Here is an 11,286-nt window from a genome sequence, read left to right as displayed (position 1 = left end):
GTGTTACAAGGCGACATAAATTTAAGGTGACGGGTGGAAGGTATAGGGGAGATGTCAGGGGTAGGTTCTTTACCCAGAGAGTGGTGGGGGCATGGAATGCGCTGCCTGTGGGAGTGGCAGAGTCAGAATCTTTGGTGACATTTAAGCGGCAATTGGATAGGTACATGGATGGGTGCTTAAGCTAGGACAAATGTTCGGCACAACATCGTGGGCTAAAGGGCCTGTTCTGCGCTGTGTTGTTCTATGTTCTATGTTATCAGACATATCATTTCTCTCTCATGAGAGAGACACACACACTGATGGTGGTTCAACCTGAGGGTCACTGTATCACAGCTTATGAGAGGGGTTGAGAAGTAAAGTCTTTCATGGTCACCTCAGCCAGTGCAGAAATTGAACCCATGCTGTTTAAATTAGATTAGATTAGATTCCCTACAGTATGGAAACAGGCCCTTCAGCCCAACAAGTCCACACTGACCCTCTGAAGAGTATCCCACCCAGACCCCTACACTATATTTGCCCCTGACTATGGGCAATTTAGCAAAGCCAATACACCTAACCTACATATCTTTGGATTGTGGGAGGAAACCCACGCAGACACGGGGAGAATGTGCAAACTCCACACAGACAGTCTCCCGAGGTGGGAATCGAACCCGGGTCCCTGGCGCTGTGAGGTAGCAGTGCTAACCACTGAGCCACTGGTGTCACTCTACACTCTGTAAACTGACTGTCTAGCCAACTGAGCTAACCACCCCCATGCAGCCTTTTCTTCGTCGAGACATTAAGTATGCATCACCCCGTTCTGCTGTTGCTTTGTATTACCTGTTGAGGTAACATTCAGTTGAAAGAAAACACTGCTATGAATGACAGACAGAGGGAATAATAAGCAGAAGATCAGTGTATTCATATAGTTCAAAAATATGGTCACATCATCAAAGTTGCAAGAAGGACTGCATTAATGCACCTGAGAAATACAAGCTGCTCATCTCATACAAGAAAGGATTTTTAACATAAAAGTTGTTTTCATACAATAGAAAATTAATAACCTTGCATTTATACAATGCCTATCACAACATAGATCATCCCTAAGCACGGTTAAATAGATACTTCTACTGTTGCAATACAAAAAGAACTTTGCTTGCACTATGTTGTGACTAAATTTTACATCGTAGATAGCCAAAAGTAGTATCCACAATAGGGCATATTTCCATTTATTATTAAAAAGAATATATTTGCCCACATAAATTGTTGATTTGCTTGCTATCCCTGCAGTTCAGTAATTTTATGAAGTCAACAATTGAGTAATATAGAACTATATAGACTATAGTCAATAGTCATGTAGGTCTGTGGTTCCAAGTTCAGCTTTGAGTTGACTGCCATTCTCGTGAAGGTCAGGTCAGTGAGTAAACTCCATTCAGGCTCTAGATCCCAAATTAAGAAAATAAAGAAATTGCCTGATGGTGTTATTGTGTGGTATCATTTGGTTAAATTGGACTGATAAGAGTAGGTAATGATAAGAGGACAGGGCCACCTAACATAATACCCTTCACAGTTGGTAAGCCTGTAGTGTTGACACTATAAAGGATCAGCAATTCAGGCAGCATCCGACGAGCAGCAAAATTGACGTTTCGGGCAAAAGCCCTTCTTCCAGCACCACTGATCCAGAATCTGGTTTCCAGCATCTGCAGTCATTGTTTTTACCGACTATAAAGGATCACACAAGAATAATACATCTAAACAATGTACCTGCAAAACTGTAGAGAAGCACGAACTCCTTGAGGAGATATCTAAAACTAAGAGAATTGGCCACCAGAAGGGGGGAATCAAATCTTGTCATGATTACATTTTGGAGAGTTTTATAGATCTCCTCCTCTCTCTCTAGTAGTGAAGAGCAAGTAAAGTCTGTCATCTATGATCCAGAAGTAAGACCTTGGCAAAATCTAATTTTACTTGATTATGTGGCCTGAACCATAAATTTATAAAATGTCATTCAGCCCAAAACGTCTGCTCTACCAATCAATGAGATCATGGCTAATCTGATAATCCTCTACTTCCACTCTCCTGTTTTATCTTCATAATGCTTGATTCCCTTATTCATTAAAGATCTGTCTGTCTTAGATTTGAATATACTTAACAATCCAGCCTCTACAGCTGTTTGCAGTAAATAATTCTACAGTTTGACTGCGGTCAGAGAAAATAAACTCTTCCATTCCTCTGGCTTAAATGGGCAACCCCTTACTCTGAAATTATGCCCTTTTGAAAATCCAAATATATTACATCTAGACTTTTTCACAAGGAGGAATAACCTCTCCACTTCTACCTTGTCAAGCTGCCTAAGAATCTTATGTTTCAATAAGGTCACCTCTCATCCTTCTAAACTCCAATGAATTCAAGCCCAACCTACTCAACTTCTTTTCATTAACGAGAATCAACCTAATGACCCTTCTCTGGATAGTCTCCAATACTAGTATGTCCTTTCTTGGATAAGGGGACTGATACTGTTCACAGTATCCCAACTATGATCTAACTAGTGCCTTGTACCATTTTAGCAAACTCCCTAATTTTATACCCTGTTCCATTTAAAATAAAGGCCAACATTTCATTCACCGCTGAGCAGTGACCTTATAGAGGTTTATAAAATCATGATGAGCATGGATAAAATAAATATCCAAAGGTTTTTCCAATGGTGGGGGATTCCAAAACTAGAGGGCATAGGTTTAAGGTGAGAGGATAAAAATGTAAAAAGAACCTGAAGGGTAACTTGTTCACGCAGAGGGTAGTGCATGCATGGAACAAGCTAACAGAGGAAGTGGTGGAGGTTAAAACAATTATGATGTTTAAAAGGCATCTGGATGAGTACATGAATAGAAAGGGTTTACAGGGATATTGGCCAAGTACTGGCAAATGGGACTAGGTCAGATTGAGATGTCTGGTTGGCGCAGATGAATTGGAGCGGATGTCTGTTTCCGTGCTGTATGACTCTATTGCCTGCTGAAGTTGGATGCCAGCTTTTTGTAGTTCATGCACATCGACCCCCAAATTCCTCTGTGCTGCAGTTTTCTCCATTTAAAAATATTCAGTTCTTCTATTCTTCATGCCAAAGTGAATAACCTAATATTAAGTAGCCTTTTGTTTAGTACCTTACTCTACACTTTTTTGAAAAACCAAATATATTACATCTACTGGTTAAACTTTATGTATTTTGGTTGTTTATAACTCATGCATGATTTCCCCTTCAGAAAACCAGTCTAACTCTGCTTGATTATATTACGTATTTCTAAATGGTCTGCCATTACATACTTTTGAACAGACTCTTAACATCTTCCCAATGACAGATGTTAAGCCTAACTGTCAAACTGATCTGATTGTTTTTGCTCCTCTCCCTGTTTGAATAGGGTGTTAAACTGGCAGGTTTCCAATCCTCTCAGTTTCCACAGTCTAAGCATTCTTGAAGATGTATCTCTAGAATTACTAATTGTCTTTTAGTCTCATTTGTTTCCCTAGAACATTTTCTCTAATGATAGTTATTGTGTTTATTTCCTCCTTCGCCTAATTTAGTTTCTTGATTATTTAGAATTTTTAGATGACTATTAGTGTCTACTATATTGAAGACTGATGTAAAGTATTAATTCAACTCCTCTGCCATTTCCCTTGTTCCTCATTATTTGACGCGTCTCTTGCTTTTTATATATTTAAAGAAGCTTTTATTTTCAGTTTTTATACTACCTGCCAGTTTGCTCTCTGTTTATTTTCTCCATCTGTTAGCTTTTGGTCTTGTTTTGATAGCTTTTAAAACTTTCCCAGTCCTCTGTTTTACCAGTTGTCTTTGCCACATTATATATTTTTTCTTTCAGTTTGATACTCTCCTTAAATTCTGTCGTTAACCATAATCAGTTTATCTGTTCATCTTTCTCATCTGTCCTTCTTCACTGCAATATATATTTGTTGTGCATCATTAATTATTTTCTTACATGTCTGCCATTGTTCCTCAACTGTCTTTTGCACTAAACTCCTTTCCCAGTCTTGTCCTGACAACTTTGCCTTAATTCCAATACAGTTACCCTTTTCTAAATTTAGCACAGATTTTTCCCAAGTCTCACATTTGTCAAACTCAAGATTAATATGCACCTGTGTTATCTCAAATGTAATGTTTTGTTACTCAACACTCTTTTAACGTGGAGGGTTTTTAAAAATTATTTGATTGAATGTGAGTGGAGCTGGCAGGATCAACATTCTTTGCCCGCGCCTAAATACTGTTGAAAATCAAGGCTTACTAGGCCATTTCAGAGGGCAGTTAAGAGTTAACAATACTGTACTGTCTGGAGTTACATGTTGGCTAGATCAAGTAGGAATGGTAGATTTCCTTTGTTATTGGATATTTGTGAGCTAGATAGGGTATTATGACAATTGCTGTTACTTTCATGGCCTAAATTCTAGAGACCAGCTTTTGATTCCAGATTTAATTAACTGAATTTAAATCCCACTACACTGTGGTGAAATTTGAACCTATGTCCTCAACTCACTAACCTGGGTCTTTGGCATTTTACTCCAGTTATCTTACCAATAGTCCCACATTTAGTGAATTGAGTTCAGGTTTTGCAAACTGAAGTAAACAAGATATTTTTCTAAATTTAAATAGAATATGATACTCAAAGGTTGAACAAATAATAAGACTACAGTCTGTAAACAATTTCAATCTCCTTAGGTTTCATCCATGAAGACCACTTGCGTGAGCTGCTGACCACAATGGGAGACAGGTTCACAGATGAGGAAGTCGATGAACTTTTCCGAGAAGCACCAATTGACAAGAAAAGCAATTTCAACTATGTGGAATTCACCCGCATTCTGAAGCATGGTGCCAAGGACAAGGACGATTAAAATTACATCTTGTAGCTGCTTTTAATCTCACCACATTTCATTTATCGCACACACCGTTCACCACACAGCAATCCATTTACTTTAAGTAGCAATTTTGTTTTCCAAATGTTTTGTATGAACTTTTAAGTTAGCAAAGGCTGATATCACGTTGTATGTATGTTGGAAAATGTAGCTATTCTAATAGGATGAGAACAATTTAAAATATGTAAGCATACTGTTGACCTTCCATATAAATTGTGTTGATAATTGATTACTCATCATGAAGAACAGTAATGGAAATTCCTGAAAAGCAATGAAGTGAAAAGACTTCTGAACAAATCTTTTACAACAAAAAGCAGTTACATGATACTAACAATACCTATGACAACTTTTGGTACTTATATTTTATATGGAACATTGTACTTTCTGTAAGTATTATGTGTCATAATAAAGGCTCTAATACACTTGTAGTGGCCCCATATTCTGTACTTATGCACTTTACAATGGATTGATTCAGAATGGACCCCTTAGCTTTTTGTTAAGGTGTTACCCATACATAAAAATTACCGAGGCCTTGGGTTATTGGTGTCTTCCTCTCTACTCCATTTGAACTGTTCACTCACAATCAGCATTCCAATATGAAGGAATTATTTTTTAAAACAAGACTGATTCGACATTTTTATTTTAATTACCAATTTTAATTGCTAACCATAAACTCTGCTACATCCTCTGAAAGTGTATATTATGATATCAGGGCCATTATAGAATATAGCATGTTTGACTAAGTATTCAATCTTCTTGAGATAAATGAAATAAAATTGTTTGCAAAATGTTTTATTTGATACCTTAGATTAACTCGGATTTCTAAGAACAATTTACAACTAAACACAGAATGCTCTATAATGCATGTCATGGTTTTGATACAACCAACCCTTGTCATTCTCTTTCACACTAACTGAGTGCAAATACAAGTCCTGAATTTACGTATATCCCGAAATAGTATGACACTCATCGTCCACAATGTTAGGAAGATTCATATCACACTTGAAACATTAACTCTGTTACTTTCTCCACACGTGCTGCCAACCTGCTTAGTTTCCCTAGCACTTTCTGCTTTTCCACCAAATGAAGGGCAAGTTGAAGGGAGGAAATTTTAGGAGGATGTTATCATCAGGAAGAAAGGGAAGGCTGAGATAAAAGGACTTTAGTTTTCCTTGCACAAACAGAAGGAGCCCAAAATGAAAGGTTTTAAAAAATGAAAAGGAATATTCTTACTTTCTCCACACGTGCTGCCAGACCTGCTTAGTTACCCTAGCACTTTCTGCTTTTCCACCAAATGAAGGGCAAGTTGAAGGGAGGAAATTTTAGGAGGATATTATCATCAGGAAGAAAGGGAAGGCTGAGATAAAAGGACTTTAGTTTTCCTTGCACAAACAGAAGGAGCCCAAAATGAAAGGTTTTAAAAAATGAAAAGGAATATTCTAATGCCGTCCTATCTTTCCAAGAATTTCACAATGATTTCCCTATTTAAGTGACAAATTTAAAAGTAGCATTTTAGGGCCCAGTTTGTATTTATAAAGCAATTGTTGGTTTCCACCAGAAAAATCAAAGGCTGCAGGAAGGGAGTAAACAGCAGGTAAATCAGTCTTTCAGCTCATTATAACTGCCCACCCACCCAATGTCTGCCAACCCAGCAGGGTTAAAATCACTCCAGTTTGTTGAGTTTATATTGGGGCTTTATCTTGCTTTCCTTAGACCTCACTTACAATATCATGTTCCAATCCTCGGCAACATAACCCCAAAAGAATGTGTTTGTATTTGAGAGATTGAAAGAGGATCAAGATATAAAGATAGAGTTATAATGATTAGAGAATCCAAGGTAGCTATAATTTCGAGGGAATGTTGAAGGAATAGTTATTGAGATGTCGTGATTGTAATGAGATCAGCCAGCTTGACCTTATGGAATATGGGTTCCCTATTTGTGGCTGTTAACCTGGTCCAATCAGGGAGCCCTGGCTGACATAAAAAAGGTAGAGTGTCAGGAATACTGCTACTCTGGTGCCTGACTGTATATAAAGCAGTACTTTAGTCAAGGACTGACATGCGTACATAAAGGGTGACTTGGTGATAGGAAACCAGCTTCTTATCCTGTAATAATGCTTCAACTTACACCCTATCATAAACTTATACAGCTGAGCTCAATGTTAAAAGATGTGAAGCACCTCACAATCTCCATCAGTGCTATTTAAGGAGACTATAATGCATATGCAAGTTAAATGCGAGAATATTTTTCACTGCTGCTGCAATTGCACCTTTGTCATAGACTCATGGTGGTTGTAATAAAGTACTAAACTGGAGAGATGTGCTAAACTCACAATAATATTGTAAGGTAAGTCAGGTCAGTTCTTTATTCAGAATTTTTAAAAAATTGAATATCTTTATTCAAAAGGGAAATAAGCACCCAGGTAAAATAGCAGACAAAAAAAGCATTAAAGGGCATTCTTACAGTAATTAGACATTGGGCTGACTGAATTGAAATAATAATGCTAGTAAAATGTTGGCGATAAAATGGCCCTTTCCATTCTTTGACCTAGAGCTTAGCTAATGCTTGGCATTACATGAATAAAGGCCATGTGTGCACACCAGTTAAATAGTGTCCCTGTGATAATTAAATAATATTATAATAAAAAGGAGCTGTTTCATGTTATTTTCTCAGACAGCATCAGTCTTAAATGCTTCCTTTGCTGTAAACTACTTGAAAATGTAATAAAGAAATCTAAGTTAGAATTTTTACAATTGTTTAGTTCAGTTAGTCAAACCGTTGAAACAGACACATATGCCCATCATTTTTTAAAAGCTGTTTTCATTCTGGTATCATTTTCATTTTAATTTTGATTCTTATTGCCAGCTCCCAACATTAAGTTGCTAAACCTGGCACTTATCATCAACAGACTCAATGAGGGGATAAACTGAAGCACGTAACATTACAAAAATGGGGTCCAATGTGTGTGCACATATTTCTAATAGAAAGTGAACTGTGTACTATCTTTGCGGGGCATGCATGTCAAAACCCTTGCAGCGCAGTGTCAGTATATAACACTGTTGTAAAGTCACTGCTGTCATTTCGTAATTAATGCTTCAGCCTACACCCTCTCATAAACCTATACAGCTGAGCTCAATGTTAAAAGATGTGAAGCACCCCACGACCTCCATCAGTTCTTTGTCACAGACTCATGTTAGTACTCTACAGAAAGCAGTCTACTCAAGTTGGTCTTGCAGTATTTTGGCTGTCTTTTAACATATGCTTCCAGATTCTGGATTAGTGGTGCTGGAAGAGCACAGCAGTTCAGGCAGCATCCAAGGAGCAGCCAGACACAGGTTGGCATTCCTATGGGAATTGAACATGACTGAGAAAATGGTGCAGAGAGCCTTTGTGTACACACTTTCCCACATGGTCTTCATCTAAACTTGATCACATTCATCACTGGAAAAAATTTCAATCACTCAATGACTGTGTTGTCATACCATCCTAAAGTGTATAGCACCTCTGTCTCTGAGGTGGCTCCAAGTACAAGATCAAGTAATAATGTCTCATTATCACTACCTGTCTTCCTAACTTCCCCTGACTGGAATTTCCAGTTTCTGTGATTTTATAATGAAGAAGAGACAGGATTGGGTTATGGTGAAGGGAGAGAAGAAAGCACATGCTTATGTGTTTATTGGTAGCTTATGAGTCAGAAGAGAAGGTGTGGAAAAAGTGGGAAGCAAGGAAGAGGATTAGGTATGTAGCAGTTAACAGCTCATAGTGCCATTAATGTATTAAAGCATCTGAAACATTTCACAGAAGTTTTATTAAACAAACTTTTAAACGTCATGTCACCCTATAAGGAGATAATGGGGCAGACGAAGAGGTTAATCAAAGGAGTAGTTTCAGTGAGTGCCTTAGTTAGAGATGAAGTGAGAGGTCATTCTAGACTTTCAGGCTTTATCAGCTTAAATAATACAGCAAATAAAGTTGGGAATATTCAATGGCCAAGAATGAGAGGAAAGTGGATAGCCTGGAAAATCATGGGGTTTGAGGAGATTACAGTGAGTGAGGCTGTGGGGCAATTTGGAAACTAAAGACAAGTTTTAAAAATGAGGCATTTCAAAATTGTACTTTTTTAAAAATTCATTCAATGAAGGTGGATGTTGTTGGCTAGGCCAGCAAATATTGTCCATCCCTAATAGCTCAGAGGGCACTTAAGAATCAACCACAATGCTGTGCATCTGTTTCACATGTAGGCTAGACCATGTAAGGATGGCACATACTCTTCACTGAGGGACACAAATTTTTACAACATCCAACAATGGTGACATGGTCACAATTCAGCAAGGTTTTAATTCCAGATTTTTATTGAATTCCAATTTCACAATGATAGGATTGAACCCATGTCAGCGGTACATTAGCCTGGGGTTCTGGATTACTAGCCCAATGATGTCACTGCTTGGCGATCTACATTGGCTCTCAAAAATGATGGATGGATGTGCTTGGTGTGAGCTAGGACACAGCAGAGTATGGATGTTTTCAAGATTACAGACCGTTATCGTTTATCCCTTCGATACAGCCAATGAAAATGACTGGCACCAACTCCTCCGTGGTGTTAAAGCACCAACTCCTTCGTGGTGTTAAAGCACCAACTCCTCCATGGTGTTAAAGCATACAAGAACACTTGCCTTCCAGTCCTTTGCTGATTCTTCCTGTACACACTCCAACATCCAGCCAAAAAGAGTGAAGTGTGACTATAGGTTCTCTGTAACATTCTTGGGGTGATGTGGCTGCTGTCATGGTTGAATAGTTGTCATGAGTTGTAGATGTTAGCTTTGCAGCTGTGCCAATTATGTAAGGGTGAGACAGACCATATCAATTGATTGATAAAAATTGTTGATATGTAGATGATGGGGGCGAAATGAAGCAATGAGTCTCATAATGCAGTTGGGGTAATATGCCATTTGAGAATTGAACTTCACAACTTGTGTCAGATCAGTTAGCTTCTTCCTGTGCTGTATCCATGGTCTTGAAGATACACTCCTGGCATTTACTTCCTTTACTGCCTCTTCACAATGCCTTCTGAGGATATATCTTAAGTCATGGATGTCTCTCCTTTCTCCACAGTATGTTAACAGAAAGTACATTCTTTCTAGTAAGTTGAGACCCCTTGAAAAAGTTCTTCAAAATCTATTCACTTCCCGACTCTGCTTTCTGCAGCCATAGTTTGTTTTGCCTTTATGAGGTGCAGATTGCTTTAAACACTGCTGCCAGCATGTTTTAAGAGGATTATTGTTTTTAGTAAGCTTTATGAACACATTGCTCTGTCTCTGGTTTCTCTAGGCATTGGGTGTCTTCTTAATGTTACTCCTTTTTCTACAAAGCTGCCATTCTTCTTGGACTCTAGTATTCTGAATTTATCCTTATTCGAGGGTTAATCAATCTCTTTCTCTTTCTCTCTTGCTTCAGTACTATAATGTTCGTTATTTACACTTTTATATATATTCACAAGTGTTTGCATTATAGTTCTCTAGTGTAGTTTTTAATCCCACTCCATTATTTGCTCTTCTTGGCCTGTTCTGCTGGTTGAACTTCAATAATATTAGCCGTATTCCATTATACTACATATCCTCATGTGTCCCTTTGGTTTAGTTTATATAATTCCAGTATTTTTTTTAAAAATGACATTGTCAATATTAAACTTAGCATCATTATCCTTATCTATCCCTCACCATTTTTGAAAATCTAAATCTCAGAGGTAGAAACAAATTGTAAGTCTGATTGGTTGTCCTGACCCGCTACCCTTGATTTCCAAATGAGAGTGATGCCTCTGCACCATTCGTAGCACTACTGTACCATTCTGTGCCGTCTTTGATGTGTTACAGATATGTCTCCCCTACAACCTGTGGTCTTGTTTCCTGGCTCAAGTAAGGCCACTACCTTTGTTTCAGAAATATTTCCTTCAGGTGAATGGGCTATGTATGATGTCACACATTCTGTTTCTTTAAGGATTGTTGCCTCTGTTTGTCTAAACTTGTCCAGAACCTAATGAACTGCTATCAAAGGAAGGGTTTTTGGCCCTTCCATCAAGTGATACCATTTCTGTCACTTTCTCCTTGACCCTTCTTATGGTCCTAAGATATTATATTTGTCTTGAAATGTCACTTCAACAATGTATTTCTAGTTAAAGCTTCTTCCCAAGAGTTGATTTACCAATATTTATTCATTGTTGAATGATGTTGTTCTTTAGTTATGCCATGCTAATTTCCAATCCACAATCTTAAACACTAGCAATATTATGGTCTTGATTATCCTTTCTGCATCTCGATTGGACTGAGGATGAAATGGAAGACTTATCGTCTATTAATAAACCTGCCTCTGCCATGAGCTTCTTGAATTCCTTA

General features: G+C 37.9%; 1 protein-coding gene across 2 annotated transcripts in view; it reads left to right on the top strand.

The window, feature by feature from the left end:
• The window catches only part of LOC122560196 (myosin regulatory light polypeptide 9), a 50,371-nt gene extending 45,050 nt beyond the window's left edge, over positions 1-5,321 (top strand). For both annotated transcript variants that reach the window (XM_043710596.1, XM_043710595.1), the window contains exon 4: positions 4,703-5,321. In XM_043710596.1, the coding sequence (XP_043566531.1) occupies positions 4,703-4,875 (173 nt within the window). In that variant the 3' untranslated portion in view covers positions 4,876-5,321. The remainder of the gene's footprint in view (positions 1-4,702) is intronic.
• Positions 5,322-11,286: the final 5,965 nt, after the last annotated feature.

This window comes from Chiloscyllium plagiosum, chromosome 20 (genome assembly GCF_004010195.1).
Source record: "Chiloscyllium plagiosum isolate BGI_BamShark_2017 chromosome 20, ASM401019v2, whole genome shotgun sequence".
NCBI classification, from domain to species: domain Eukaryota; kingdom Metazoa; phylum Chordata; class Chondrichthyes; order Orectolobiformes; family Hemiscylliidae; genus Chiloscyllium; species Chiloscyllium plagiosum.
The sequence above is the reverse complement of the archived record's forward strand: the minus strand, read 5'-3'. Positions and strand labels throughout refer to the sequence as shown.